General features: G+C 37.4%; 1 protein-coding gene across 1 annotated transcript; it reads left to right on the forward strand.

The window, feature by feature from the left end:
• The first annotated feature begins 1655 nt into the window (after window positions 1–1655).
• On the forward strand, window positions 1656–10814 carry LOC121423926. Its single transcript, XM_041619475.1, has 3 exons — window positions 1656–1772; window positions 4906–5012; window positions 9917–10814. Exon 3 carries the CDS (start codon window positions 9951–9953, stop codon window positions 10806–10808), a length of 858 nt encoding a protein of 285 aa, XP_041475409.1. The 5' UTR covers window positions 1656–1772; window positions 4906–5012; window positions 9917–9950; the 3' UTR covers window positions 10809–10814.
• Window positions 10815–16772: the final 5958 nt, after the last annotated feature.

Genomic DNA, 16772 nt, shown 5'->3' on the forward strand with positions numbered 1-16772 from the left:
TTCTGTTGTTCTTATTCTTTATTGTTCCTACTTACCTTGTCAATTTTTTTGAAATGAAGAAAAAAATCAAAAGAAGGGACGGGAGATAGACAAGCAGACAGACTGAGAGGGGGCAAGCAATCGAGGGGAGAGAGGACGGGTAGGTACTTCAATAAAATGTCATATTTGGGGTGTTGAAATTGCAATTAAACGGACAGCTATTCACACTGCCTTACGCAGCAGAGGGCGCGTAGAGGAATGGCTCCACCTCTAGCAACCCCCATATAGAAAATGCAACAATAATACTTTTTCATCATATTGTCAAAATTTGCCAAAGTTAAAGGACAAGTCTACCCTAACCAAAAGTTGATTTTAATAAAAAGAGAAAAATCCAACCAGCATAACACTTAAAATTTAATACAAATCGTATGTAAAATAAGAAAGTTTATGACATTTTGGTTTCGCTTAATTTCACAGAACAGTTATATCCTGGTCGGTATGGAAATGAGGAGACTGATGACATCATCCACTTTCTATTTCTTTTGTATTTTATCATATGAAATATTCTAATTTTCTCCTCATTGTCAAGTGAAACAACGATTAATTCCTCTCTGAACATATGCAATTAGCATTGTTTAATGCTGCATGGTTCAGTCAAGTTGGTCCTTAAAAAATTGTCAAATCTGTAAAAAATTAAATATTTGTGATTCAAATACTAAAAAAACAAGATAAATAGTGAGTGAGGGAAATCATCGTCTGACTCATTTGCATGTCACTGAGTTATGCATATCACTGTCGTGAAAAATAAGCGAAACATTAAAATGGCATAACTTTCTTATTATCCGATTTTGATGAAATTTTCAGCGAAATGCTAGTTTGATTTTTCTCTATTTATTCAGATTCACATTTTTCTTGGGTGGACTTGACCTTTAAATTAAAGACAATTATTTCTTTGACGGCACATTTTCTGCATTGCTGTGTGCACATCTTTAAAAACGAACCCCAAACTTTAAATCTTGTGTTTATAAAAGCTCTCCCTAATTCAATAATAAAAAGGAATTCAAGCTCGTCGGGGGGAGGGTCTTCAAGCTCGTCAGGGGGAGGGGGCAGGGGTACGTCCTTTGCATGGGTTGTTACTCCTCGGGGGGGGGGGGGGGACGCTAGTTTTCTAATTCATAAAAACCTCTCACTGAATTTCTACCTCATTAAATTAAGTGCTCGTTCAACTTGTTTTGGATTATTTTTTTTCAAGTTTTATGTCATTTCAAAGCTTAGGGTGTGTTTTTTAAGCTAAAAGAAAATATCAAATTTCATTTGAACGACTTTTAGTGTTGGTTTTGTATTCATTTACAATGGTCAAAAGTACTAGGGCCTATTTCTGTATTTCAGATAATTCAGTAATTTTTCAGATAGGCCTGTTCTCAAAAATAAAATTTGTGCACCAAAGGCCAAGATCGTTTACCGGTACCTTAATTTTGTTTGAAAAAAACACTTTCGTGAATACCGATATCTATTTTTTTTAATGCTTTTTAGCCTTTATTCAGATAACATCAAATGCTATCTATGCGATATGATGCTTCTTCTTCTTAGTTGTTCTTCCCCCGGTATTCGAGGATCAGCGGCTATGCAAACACAACATCGCCAACTATCGGGGTGGCTCAACGTCGACCGTAAAAATCTCTACATAGGCCTATTTATTTGGAGTTCCAAGCCGCCTGTAAAAATTTGCCAATTGGAATGAATAAGACATGATTTTGTTGAGTAGAAAAGCCGTAGACATAATTATATCATTGGTGAGTATGATGGTTCAATGATGATAAACTATATGGCCATATTTTTTCAGATTCGTAGGCGTAACGTAACGTTACTCGTTAGAGTAGACGGACGACGCTTCCAGCTTCTGCCGCAGTTCAGGCATAAGGAGGGTCTGTGTGCAGCGCAGCCCAGACTTCAGGGTGCGGCTAACTGCGAAGCGCTGTTGACCCGCGTTTGTATTCATTGAGGCGGATGCTTGCAATAAAGTTCATTGTAATTGTTGATGCTGAAGTTAATTATGTTCACAGGGGGCATCAATATTTTTATCTATCTGAACTGCCTCAAATCAACATCTAGGTTCACAATATAATAGACAGCTGGCAGCCGTCTGTTTCGAGGAGTTTTTAAATTTTTTTTATTTCTCCTCATAGTCGTACACAGACGGCTCGTTATCATGCAGCCACCATTTATGGGACTTGCAATGCAAAATCCTTCCATCGGGGCTCTTCAATTTTTGTCTTTAATGAATAAAAATTTTGAAATTAACGCGACCAAAATGCAAATTTATATTCCCTCTTGGCATTAATTGCCAAAAAACAGAGAAAAATGAAGTTGAAAGGAACAAAAACAGTGACTTACCTTGGCTGTCGCGCAAATTCACTTCCCCGAGTTCCCCGTTTTATCCAATCTTAAGTACATAAACATATGGCCATTGAGTCCCCTGTACAGATCGCGCTAGAACTTTGGTCTCTGTATTTGTGAGTTCAGCTGAACAACCAACAAAACAGAGACCGAAGCTTTTGGTCTAGGTTGACAAATGATTTATGAACATATACCGGTATCCACTTTAACTTTGTCTTTGACTTTGGTTTTGAATTAAAAAAATATGAGTGTTCTGAAATCCGGTTTGAGCTAAGCCTAGTAGTAGTTAGAACTTAGAGACCCTAAGTTTAAACTGTTAATACTATTACTAGTTGCTTACTGATTTAAAATTCATCTGCTTCTCCTTCCCATAGAATTAACATCCTTCACTACGATATCATATGTTTCTTGATCATCGCATTCCATGCCATGGCACTTGCAATAAATCCATAGATATTCACTGTAACTTTTACGTCTATTCAAATTAGTTTAATTTGTGTGTGCTTGTTATGAATTGATTTAAGGTAACTTTGTTGGCAAAATTAACCTTGATAGCTAGAGAGTATCTCTTTTTTCTATTTCTAGCCCCGTAAACCTTCATAAAAACGTCCCCAAATTAACCTTGTTGGCAAAATTAACTTTGTTGGCAAAATTAACTTTGATAGCAATAACAATGATGGTGAGGTGTTGCAGCAAGACTTGGACAGTCTTTCAAATTGGTCCAATACATGGCAACTCCCCTTTAATACATCAAAATGTAAAGTGATGCACTTAGGTAGAAAAAGTTCAGACAGGATTTATAAAGTGCAGAAAGATGGTATGATTTCCGACATTGCATCAGTATCGGAGGAGAAGGGAGTTACTTTCGATGATAAACTCAATTTTAATCAGCAAGTCAGAAGAGTCGTCGCTGCAGCAAACAGAAAACTTGGAATGATCAGACGTACCTTTTCATCTTTTGATCAAGAAGGATTCCTACTTCTGTACAAGACACTAATAAGGCCTGTCTTAGAATATTCCTCATGTGTATGGCATCCTATCTACAAAAAAAGATATTGAGAAGCTTGAAAAGGTGCAACGAAGAGCAACTAAACTTCTGACTTCATTAAGGGACCTCAGCTACCCTGCACGCCTCCAAAGCCTGAAACTGCCCACACTTGCCTATAGGAGACACCGAACAGACATGTTGCAGATCTTCAAATTATTGACTGGTATTGATGAATTTTGTGCAGACCATTTTTTTACACTGTCTAGATCAGAGAGAACACGTGGACACAAATTGAAAATTCATAAGAATCTGGTTCGTTCAAAGCTGAGACAAGGTGTATTCTCTCAGAGAGTTGTCACACAATGGAACAATCTACCAGATGAAGTTGTGAACAGTCAAACTGTCAACATGTTCAAATCACGTTTGGAGAAGGTGTGGAAAAGGTCCCTGAACATGTACAATCCAGATGAAAATTTTCTTTGTCCATGCTCTACCCATGCCACTCAACGCCAAATAAGTTTTAGGTACCAACGTTTGGATACAGAGGGGCAAATAAGTTGTGTATAACTTTATGCCTACTTCCAAGGTAAATTCCAAGGTAAATAGCTACATGTAGAGAGTATCTCTCTCTACTTGCTCTTGATGCCTCGCCATGGAGCCAGGGATTGTGCCAATATCATGTGCGCATTTTAAAAATTCAGCCATTCCCAATTCTACTTTTCTATAAAGCCTATAGTCTATATATGTAAATGTGCTAAAACTTCACTGCCGACATTTATAAATGATTTATTACATTTTTAAAACAATTATAAATAAAAAAACTGAGAAATTTATTATGAGAAGATGAGATGTAACTTACTAATGTTTAAGCAGCCATCTTGCCTTTTTTGATAGTAGCTAACCTACGACACAATATAGAGGGCAGAGTGAAAAAAAAGGGAGGGGTGTCATTGCTCATTTTACACAGGATGCGCATTGCATTCTACGTGCTACACATATTTTCAAATTTTACTAGGTGTGCCCACATCTTTTGCCCCCTCCCCCCTGGATCCGCACCTGAAATTTGGACACCCAATCATATACCTTTACCCGAGATTCTGGAAGAGTGCTGTGGATCCCAGCATTTAGGCTTCCAGAATTTCTGTGCCATTTTCATCCATCTCAATGATTGGTGTGGTGTCTGCTCAGTGTTGTTTGGGCTCAGATCTCTATCTTAAAGGGTTTGCTACTCATGTGGTGAGCAGAAGAGATACATATGCATGTATCTCTTCTCTCTTTCTCTCACTCTTGCTCTCGTTCTTTGTTTCCTGCCCTGTTTCTCCCTCTCTCCCCGAGTCCCTCCCCTTCTCTCTCAAATAATAGCAATTTTGTACTTTGAATCGCATCCCACACACACACAACATATAATTTCATTGTTGAATTGAATACTCCAGTACATGTATATGAAATTTTCATGTTCTTAAAGCAGATTCAAGAAACCAAATTTGTTCGCTCAGTGTGTTATTTTCTCCCCCCCCCCCTCTCTTCTTTTGACATGACAGGCCTTAGCAGCAGTCGTTCTGGTAACCTGGGGCTTTGTGATATATGCTGGTCGTATTACAGCTGTCAGGATCTACCCGGAGTTGGCTGAAGAACCGTGATTCAAGAGGTACATGTAGCACATGACTTTTATTATGACTAGGGTTACAGGTACATCAGTATCACCGTCACCCTCTTACCTTGGAAAATATGTACACTATATTTAAAATGTGTATTGATTTGAAAATCCAATTTATAGAGTGAATCTATCAAGTTTGAAGAAGTCTCAAGGTACTAGTGAGTTATCCTGGCTTAAGCTCTGTAAAACATTGTATTTAACTTGGAATTGTATTTTGACAGCGCCAAAGTAGAGGAATTAAACACATCAGATAAGTTTGCGTAAAGTCATTCCATCATTTATTGGAACCAAGGCTGAACATTGCCGACTATAAAATTACATATATTGGCGTGATCCATTTTTCTTTTTCCTTTCACTGATCAATATAAATCATTATTCCTAAACTGACAAAAAAAATGCATAGTAGTAAAAACCTTAATTATACCAGGGGTATTCTACTTTCAATCTTAAGTTATAATTACTATTGTATACAATCATAAATGGTACACAAGGCCAACTTTAAACCTCGAGCGAAAAGCAAAACTAAAACAATAAACCTCATAACACAATCCAAAACATCACAATTGACATTTCTACAAATTCTGTTAAAGGCGATTGAGTTAAGGCTTTGGCGGACTTTGATTCCATACAATACAAAGGGTTTTTTTTTTACACGCTATCTTTGCACCTTTCACTAACAAGTTACATATCTCTTTATACACACTATGTGTGACAATCCAAGAAATGCATGTACTAAAAATTACCTTCGAATGAAACTTGCCAAGCATAGAATGTTAACCATAATCATACTGTAGGCTACACGTTTTATGCAATTTACGAAATACATGTTAAACAAAATCTCTGTGACAAAACCTGTTCAAGCATGTAGTACACTAATGATAAACATAAACATACGTATGTATCCAATGAAACTTATTCTAAGAAGCAATTGCGCAGCTTGTCTCATTTCTGTCTATATACCTTCATCAATATTAGTTTAATATAAACTAAATAAAAATGGTAAGGAAAAATGAAAATGGTAATACAGCATGTTAATTTTTCTCTGTGCATATAATCATCAATAATAAAACAAACTCAAAAGGGCAATCACATAGTATGCTAACTTTTCTCTGCGCAAATAACAGTCACCAAAAGTATTCCAATTTTAAACACAAATTAAAGGCATGGCTCCTTTACCAAACAACAACATACAATGATCTTGCAACAGCCTTATATTGTATACATTTAACTTTTTGTCATTCCTTCTGCCATACTAACTCCTTTATCTTTAATTTTCTGGACATATGCAAGCTATATGAAAATACTAAACGTTGTGACTATTCAAAATACAAAACCTCTCTGTAAACATGTAAGCTATATGAAAATACCAAACATTTTGACTCAAACTGACATTCCTTAAAAACCATTGCCACTATTCTCTAAACACATCAAAGAAATGTACCAAGCAATTAAAAAAATGTTATTGGCATCCCCAAAAAGGGGAATACAAATATCGTTGAAAAGCAATAGCAAAAACACGTTTACAAAATATTATCCATATACCGTTCATAAATAAAACAATTCGAAGGAAAATGCATAAAGTATTGGTCCTAAGTGCACGAATAATAAAATGCTGAAAAACTGAGCTTCAAACTAAGCTTCAATAAAATATCCAAATAGTATCATATAAAACTCAATAAGTTATTCTAAAAAAAAAAGGCAGAAGACTATTGAAACTTCATATGTAAGGCAACATGTAAGTGTCAAAAGCAACATGACTTGATATGATTTGCAATCACAAATAGTTTCAATAACCTGATTGACATAAAAAATGCAGTATTACATAATGATAAACAACAGGCAATGATAAAAAAATCACATTCGTCATAAACATCAACAATCATCGAAACATATTACAAAACCAAGATCATGCTGATACCAGTCTAATGTCCTTTATCGTCTTATAAGTATATCAAATCCATGCAAAAAAAAAACATTATGGAAACATTACATGGACAGCAATCGAAAAATTATAAAGAAAAGGGGGGCACGCACAAAAAATATCAAGTGTATCACAAGTCATGTTAAATGCTGACATAAAGAGTAAAAAAAATCCTTCAAAACAAAAGACTGACAAATAACATGAGAAAAGAGTTATGAGTCCAAAAAAGCATTGTCAAGATACAGTCCAACGAGTTCGGCAGAAGACTCTCAATGATCGAGGATGAATGTCCAACTACACGGCAAGAATGGGACACAGGGAAGGGCTGTGAGGGAACGGAGGGGCAGGGGGAGGTATTGGGAGGCAAACAGTCTGCTGCTGAAATGGAACTAATTCAGGACCGTGTACGTTGGAATGCACGGGAGGCACCATCTGGTTAGATGGCATCACATGAGGTGCCCAAAAGGTCAAGGTAGGTGCAAGGACTCTGTGGGAATACATGTCCATAGACGCGTCAGGATGGAGCAATGACACATCATCCAGCAGACGGCTCAGGAAACAGTTCCGGGTCTTCAATGGGATGCAAGAGATGATTGGGATCGCCAGACTGCTGTAGCACTCATCCGGTGGGCAACCATGGGGCGCATGGACATTGGGGCAACTGACAGGGGCGTCATCCAAAGTAGATTGGGGGTTAACGACCGGTGCAGAGACTAACGCTTCACTGCTACTGCTGACAGGATGTAGTGTCCTCGAAAGCATAAGACGGGAGTTATCACTGCCATCAGTGGAGAGGGTGTAGGATAAGTCAGCACTGGTCGTTGCAGGGGCATCAGGAGGGCGACTTGGAGGAGCTAGGGCCCTCTCTCTAGGGATGTGAAGGAGAGTTACTTGGGAAGGACTGGTGGCCATATCCAAGGGCATGTCATGAGCAGGACGTTTCATTTCATCTGTTGGGAGTAGTCTGAGGGTCTTTACCGTGTGAACTGAGTCCAAGTTTCTGGGTGGGCCAACTGATGAAGTCACTGGAACTAGCAGTTCATCACTCGGGACTGGATGAAACCCAGATACGATAGAATCTGGAACAACATCCTGCAACGGATGTGACTGAGGAAGTGATCCATCTTGATGAGAACATATGGGCCTATGTACCATGGCAATGACTGCATGAACATCGAGACGACCGTCAATGCTAGAGGCTTGATCAGATGTGAGCCTGACGTCTGTGGATACACGTGCGCATTCGATGCCGACGCGACAGGCACGATGGGACTGCAAGTCGTCCTTACTACAAGATTCACTGTGCAACTCGTCGTTGCAGTCATTTTCATCCTCATCTATCTCTGATGAGCCACAACCCGGATTGGTGAGAAAGTCACCCGGAAAGTCAACATGATCAACAAGATCATTCACTGACGAGTCAGCACTCGTCAATCTAGGCTTAGAATGGGGGACACTTATTGGTCCAGCTGGGAATCCACAACCATGGAGATACTCTGTAATGTCAAATATCTCATCTGACTTCGATGAGCAATCAACAACATCAATGCCTGGAATATTTGCTATGCCATTGGTGGACGCAGTGACAAATGTCACGTTGCGGTTAGATGAACCAAGGAGGTCTTCATTGACTTGATCAGATTCAATCAGAAAATCACAAAGGCATGCGCAACTCTCTTCAGCAAGTTGACCAACTCTGCGCTCGCACACACCTGTCTCATAGTCATAGTACTGCACATTCTCATTGTACATTATGAAATCATTTTCTGATTCACCTGTAGTACCAAGCTCACATACATCTGGGTCACATTCACTTTCTTTATTAACAGACATATCTGCATCTGTCTCATATTCACAATCATTGTCAATCCCGTCATCACTGACGTTACAATCGTCACTGAAACCAAAATGAATGCATATCATAGACCAAATTTGAGCAAGAGATGTCGAAGAATTGATGATTTGGCCTCGCGAAATGACAGGGCAATAAATCGAGATCTGGCCAAGCATACATTCTAACAATATTGCTTTTTGCGCAGCAGATTTCCGATTTGGTAAGTCAACACTATCATCATGAAAACCTCGAAAAGGCTTCAACTTTGACTTCCTATGCCATGAACAATCACGAACAAGGAAAGGTGTAAATTCAGAATAGGTCTGAAGAAAATGGAGCAGGGACTGCCTCCATAAAACGAAGGATTCATATGTCTCATCCTTCATTAAGCACCTATGTGCGGGCGCTTCCGCGGACTGCGCCATCGTAATTATGTATACGTGGGGCTATCCAAAGTGCTTACCGTGTACTGAAGCACTTGATCGTAAGTGATGAACAGCCAGACAATCGCAAATATCACTACAACCACTGTATCTGATTGTCGATGTGGTAGCTATATATGGCCTATAATTCTTACTTCAAATGACTGGGTAAAGATCCAACGCTGCAACCACGCCAAAGTAGAGGAATTAAACACATCAGATAAGTTTGCGTAAAGTCATTCCATCATTTATTGGAACCAAGGCTGAACATAGCCGACTATAAAATTACATATATTGGCGCAGGGTGTCATGCCTCATGAAAACCTGATTCAGAGGTGTACATGAAGCAAGGCCTGTAAGAAAATAAGGTATTGGGAACCTTGATCAAATGGCTGGACTGAAAAACTGTCTAGGGAACCGCAGAATTAACCAGCAGAATGAAAACATAGGGGTGTATACTCTACATGTACGTCCATAATAAACGTGTTCTTTTCAGAGTAAACCTTGATGCATGCTCCTATGGCAGTTTTCAAGGCTCATGAGACTAATCTGCATTCCTGCATTCAAAGTGTATGTCTCGTAACAGGTCTTTGGAGCTTGGAAGAGTGGTTTTCTGAGCAGAAATTAGTACTTGACCTCGTGGCATTTCACAAAGGTCATATCGTCAATAGATTGAAGTCATTAAAGGAAGAAATTTGTTAATGTGTTTTCTTTTCAGTGACACCGGGTCAATTGTTCCAGTGTCAAGGAAGATGGATTGCCCTGCCAGGAGATGTCAGGTAGTAGTCAGGAAGATGAACCTTGGTGAGAAAGCAACCATGCACAGGTGTGTCGTCCCCATCAAGAGACTACCAATCACCAACAAGACATCTCCGCAAGGGTCTACGAAGCTCTCCCGTGTCCAACTCCAGAAGCTGAAGGTCCTCCTGCAGAAGTTGAAGCTGAGCACGGACAGGGTCGATGGCAAGATTACTGTCCAAGGTGAGAGGGGGGATGCAGGAGGTGTAAAGGAGAAAACTCTCTCGACTGTCCAGCTTCGAACCCTGAGAGTGCTTCTCAACAAGCAGAAACTAAACAACCGATGTGACAGACTGGAAGTCAGAGAGAAGAAAGTAGAACCTGTGAAGACTACTCTGTCCAGCTACCAGCTCCATAAATTCAAGGTTTTGCTTAATAAGGTGAAGCTGGACAAGGATGACTCGATTAAGGCTCAATCCAAAGAGAACAGGGACAACGCGGAAAGAACTCTGTCCAAGGTGCAGCTCCATAAGCTCCAGATTCTCCTCAGCAAGCTGAAACTGAGCAACGACAGGAAGGATTCATCGATCATCATTGATAAAGATTGTGGCATTGTAACGTGCCCACATTCCCTTTCTGCAATGAACAAGACACGCTTCAGAGTCCTCGTTAGGAGACTCAAACTCCACAACATCCCGCAGGGCCTAGACCATACCCTCTTCATCGACAAGGAGCTGGGCTTTGTAGCCAATCCCTACTTACTCCCAAGCTATCGTAGAGGTCACTTCCGTAAACCCTATCACAGCGTCCTAAAATTCAGAAGAAGCCGTGTTGGGCAGTGCCGTGTGCGCATCAGAAAGATTCATTTGTAATTCCATTCGCAAAGAAAATCATGAGAAGTTTGATCTTGTATTAAATCCATATTAGTCTTTTTTGTTTTGTTCAGATTTGGTTCTAATTTGATTTTCAAGGGTATGTTGGGTTTTCTGAAATGAATAGATGTAGAGAAATGATTATATTGGATGGTTGAGAATGGGATACCAGAAATATTCCACGAGTACTGGAAAATTGCATGAATCACAGATGAGTTCAATATTGGCTGTAATGAGATAATTCTGGTATATCCTGTGAAGAATGGCCATCCAATGTAATCATGGTTCTGAATGATCATTATTCTTTAGGATGTTGAATATGGCATGATATGCACAGAAAGTTTTGTATATTGTAAGCCTTGGGGGAATTTATAAGATTTTTATGCATTGCACAGGTAAAGCATGGAGACCAAAATACACATTTTATTGCACTGCTGAAATGCCTGATAGGGAATACAATTTTTTTGTACTCCTGAGACGCCCTCGAAATGCACCTCGAGCGGGCTTGTCAGGATAAAGTACTAATACAGGGCAGGAGAGGTGGTCTTGCACGATTTCCTGATAACTTTTCTTTCCTTTTACTTTTCGAACTGACATAATTTGAACAAAGAAATTATCATTTTTGGAAAAAAAGAAAAGCATATTTATAAGGCAACAATAGTCAAAACTGACTAGTTTGCCTATTGAAAATAACAACAACAACAACCTGAGGAAATAATAAAGAAAGTTTGATATTGAATAGTAAATTATTTTCACTATGTGTGCTCCCCTCCCTCGGCATAGGTGGTTGCAGGAGTCATTGGCCCGTATTCTGAAGTCAGGTTTAACTTAAACTCGGGTTTAAAGTTGTGGTTTAAGTATGGCCAGCCAATTGTTACATAATCACTAACAGCAGAGATATCATACTTCAGCTCATTCGGCTCTCAAATCTTTCATAATTGTGTAGGAAGTATAAATAGATGATTGTCTTCACCATCGATGAATCGGGAAAGAGCACAGTAAACATAAGAAACAAACAACTTTAATAATAAAAATTTTGATACTTTTGGCTTCCCATACTTAAACCACATCTTTAAACCTGAGTTCAAGTTAAACCCGACTTCAGAATACAAGCCATTATGTTTTCAGGTTGTTCATCCTTATGTTTTTGTTTTCAAAATAATTACAGTTGATCCTAATATGTGTATGCTGTGTAGTGACAATGATCTAATTAGATTTTAGAGTCATTGGCCCGTATTCTGAATTCAGGTTTAACTTAGACCATGGTCTAACTCTGTACTAAAGTTATGGGAGCCACAAAAAAAAAGAATTATATTGCATATTTTGTATGTTAACTATTTTGTTTCCTTTTGATTTCATAATGAAGAAAATATTTTATTTACAGTGTATCATTCCCTGACAATTACAAACAATTCAGGTGTCATATCAGTTTTAATAATTTGAATGTTTACTGTTAAGGATTTGTGCCCCAATTGGCTCTCATAGTTAAACCAGAACTTTAAACCAGGGTTTGATTTAAACCCGAACTCGAATACGGGCCATTTCGGTACAAATCATGGAGGTCATTTTATACGGGTCTGAAAAATACTCTTTGTGATAACTGAAGAACCGTTTTCGGGTTCAACTTGAAACTTGCTTCACGTATGCATATGGGAATGAGGATAGATTGATTAGATTGTGGGGTCACAACTCACAAAGTCAATTATAGATCACAGAGGTCATTATTTGTTAGGTGTGTAATGATATTTTCTTGTTCTGGCAGTGGTGGAGGCATAACTTTTAACTACATGTTCATGCAGTTGTGAATTTAAATATTTCTAATATAAATTGAAATCAGACAAACTTGCTCAACGAGAGTTTTGACTCAAAACCATTTTCAAAATTTATATCAGAATTGATTTGTCTATATTGGAGAGTGAGTTTGAGATTATTAGTGTTTTGGTGTCTTTGTTTTCAGCTGAATGTTTGTTATTTATTTTTTGTGAGTAATTTACATGTATTAGGCCTGGGAGTAAAACTCGAACAATCGATTCATTTGACCAAAAATCAGCAACCGCATGGCATGCTACTTTTTACACTAATAGAATGTGGGGGCCGTGACCTGTTGCATGAAATAAAAACTCTGGGCAATATTTTGCCAGAGACAGAGTTTTCCAATGTGGTTTGCCAGAGGTTCTTTTAAGGCAAAAGTTTCATGCAACAGGCCCCAGATGTTGATGTATGATTTGAGAGGTTACGGATATAATCTTTGATATTTGATAACAAGGTGCAAGATAACAATTGAATTTTATGCTAAAATTTAAAGAAATTCAAACTCTTTCAAGACACAATAGTGACAGCCATGCTACTGAGCAGCATTCAGCTGTGTTGATTTGCATGTCGTGAACTCTACCAGTCACAATTCTTTAACTCAAACGAGTCAGCTCGCTCATTGTGTGTGACTACTGGTATGCCGTGTAAGTTGGTCAACTTTTCTGTGATTTCTGATATTCCAGGGATCTTGATCAAACTATGCAATTGTTTAATCTAATAGCAAAAAAGGGAATTCGTCCCAGGCATATTTTTTTCATTACATGAAGTTTATATGCTCAAATAAGGTGCAGTGGGCTTTTAGTGATAATGTTTTTGTTGATAAGTAAACATTGTTTTCTATGTTTTTCTGTGCATGTTTTTGGATTTTCATACATCTGGGTGTGGTTCTACCAAATTGCATTTACGGAACTAATTAAATATGTTTTTTAGCAATGCTCTTTTCACCGCTTAATTCTGCATTGATCAGATAAGAGAAAAGAAAAGTGATGGGGCTAAATTGATCCCCGCCCAAAGACAGAAACACAGGCACAATTCCTTAAATTTATCACTCTTAAAATGCCTAGCGTGAAAAAGAACAAAGCACGGAATGATTTCAATGTTCCTGGCAAACTTTGTGTTTATTTGAACCTATCTTGTACAGTCTTTATTGCAAAATCATGTTTTGAGCAGTTTGAAATCTGAAATCTTCTATTTTGCTACTGTAATCACTGAATTTTGAGGTTTAGTATTCTAGTAGGTTAATGAATGCTTTAATCTATTCAATATAAAGTCTATAATAATAATTATAATGATAACAGCTGGATTTATAAATATACAGCGCTTTTTGCCTGAGGATACAAAGCACTTGATATTATTACGCCAGCTTTAGCTTGAGCTACCATGAATGTACTACTACAAATGTAGGTGGTGACATTTCTCGGCGATTCAATTCAATTAAAAAATAGTATTTATTGATAATCAAACATGTTAACAATCACACATGAAAACACAGCAGGAGCTAGAAAAATCATCATTGATAACTGTAATAGGACTGTGCTTTCTATCTTTACACACTCGCTCAAGCAGTCACTTTGATGGTATTCCATCTTCTTGCGGCACCTATTGTATAACCCTCCCCCTCTTTATCCCCCCATACCAAAATCTCCCATTCTTTATCGACCCCCCCCCCCCACCACCCAGTCTATCGTGTTATATGTTTACAATAAAGAGTGCTGCATTACTATTAGATTAAGAATAAGATGAACAGATTAGGAAATAAGTATTAGACCACTTTCTTGTAAACTCCCATACGGTATAGTCAAGTAGTCTAATAATTATTTCCCAAGCTATACATGTATGTGTGTTGTATAGGATTATGTGATTATGTGTAAATCTTGTTAATATATATTTTGCTGGTATGGAATAAAGATCATGAGGTTTCATGGGTGATTATAATCATTAATAAATACTTTGAATTCTGCATAGATACCTCTTTGTTCTTGCTTTTACCTTTATTGTATTATGATTATTTTGAAGTCTATTTAAGCTTGATGAATCTCCTAAAAGTAGCAGTCACTAATACGAGTCATTACTTCATTATCAAAATGATTATATCCTAAAACTCATGGTTTGGATATGGCGTAAACATGTGTAAGTGAATGTATTATTATATTTTTTTATAGAAAGTGCCCGATTGAAGAAATGAGTCAGCATATTTTCCTTTTTGATTGTAAACCCACTTCAAGGGTATGGAATGGGCTGACAATATCAAGACATGATCTTTGTTTTTAGTTTTCAGATATCAATTTACTAATTTTTTAAGTGTAGATAAGTGTTTAGATGGTCCCTTAAACCTGAAACAGTACCAAGAGGGTATGTTGATAGCAAAGAAAATCACTATGTAAACTCTCACGGAGAATCAATGGTTGAAAAAAAAATCTGCAGCCGCTACACTTTTGTAAGCTTGGGATCTTAATTGATTCTCGGTATTATAATTCACATTAATGATATTGACCCTTGACCCAAGCTTGAGTTCTAAAGGTCAAGTACACCCCAGGAAAATGCTGACTTGAATAAATAGAGAAATATCAAACTAGCATAGTGTTGAAAATTTTATCAAAATCCAATGTAAAATAGGAAAGTTATGACATTTTAAAGTTTCGCTTATTTTTCACAAAACAGTGATATGCACAACTAGGAGTCAGTCTATGATGTCCATCACTCACTATTTCTTTTGTTTTTTATTGTTTGAATTATACAATATTTCATTTTTTTATAGATTTGACAATAAGGACCAACTTGACTGAACCATATATTATTAAACAATGCTAATTCCACATGTTCAGGGAGGAATTAATCGTATCACTTGACAATGAGAAGAAAATTAGAATATTTCATATAATAAAATACAAAAGAAATAGTGAGTGGATGACGTCATCAGTCTCCTCATTTGCATACTAGCCAGGATGTGCATATAACTGTTTCGTGAAATTAAGCGAAACTTTAGAATGTCATAACTTTCTTATTTTACAACCGATTTTGATGAAATTTTCAGTGTTATGCTTGTTGGATTTTTCTCTTTTTATTCAAGTCAACTTTTTGTTGGGGTGGAGTGTTACTTTGCAAAATACGAGTTTGCTACACACGAGCTTCATGACACCACATGCTTGAAAACAAGGCTATATAAATTTAGCGCCAAAATATACCCTCTTTTTTTTGCCAATCATTATCAATGAAATATCTTCACAACCCCCTGTATATGGAAAAGGAGAAAACATCAACAATTTAGGTTTTTGTGAAGCAAGTCAATAGGATGGGGGGGGGGGGGCTTGCAAGATTCACCATATTGTCAATAGCAGTGCCCTGTCTTACAAAGAGTTGCGGTTGATCCAATCAATCACAACAATGGAAAGCCACCTAAAATTACACGTTCACAATATTTTCTAGAAATAGTGTATATATTCTTAAATTCACTGTTTTCTTGATGATTCATGATGCCTCTCTTTGTTTTAAAGGACATTGTTCAAATTTTCTAAAGAAAAAATTATGACATCGATGGGTTTCTATATACTTGAGATTGATCTGATAAATTGTAACTCTATGTAAGACGGGGCCCGTTGCAGAAAGAGTTGCAATCAATCGCAACTCTAAAATCATACAACTTGATTTTCAACCAATCAACAGCGCGCATTTGGGACTTGCGATTGATTTTGTTTACTTTCATTTAAACGCAACTCTGCAACAGGCCCCTGAACTACCTTTCCTCTTACAAAATTTGCAATCCAAAAATCTTGTTTTAGTGTCATACAAAAATTAATGGATAAAATTGCTTTCTGCTGATCAAATAAAGAAGTAGCTCTTCAAAAATTTTCTGAGGTTTACTATAAGTTTCATGAAAAGGCTGGTGAAAAATTATTATATTCTTCTTAGACTTGGGGGGGGGGTAGATTTAAAAAAGAAATGTTATTAAATTTTTTACATAACAGTATCTTTAAATGACTCGAGGGGATCAGATCGCATAGCTCTACTCTCTCACTTGCTCTTGCTATCTCCTTGTCATTTCTCCTTTCTCAATTTTCCTGTTCCAGAGTCTCTGGTATTAATTTCCTCTTTTCACTTTCCTTTATTCATTTTTCTACATTCAATTTCTTTTGCACTTCCCATCTCAAATAT

This window comes from Lytechinus variegatus, chromosome 11, assembly GCF_018143015.1.
Source record: "Lytechinus variegatus isolate NC3 chromosome 11, Lvar_3.0, whole genome shotgun sequence".
NCBI classification, from domain to species: domain Eukaryota; kingdom Metazoa; phylum Echinodermata; class Echinoidea; order Temnopleuroida; family Toxopneustidae; genus Lytechinus; species Lytechinus variegatus.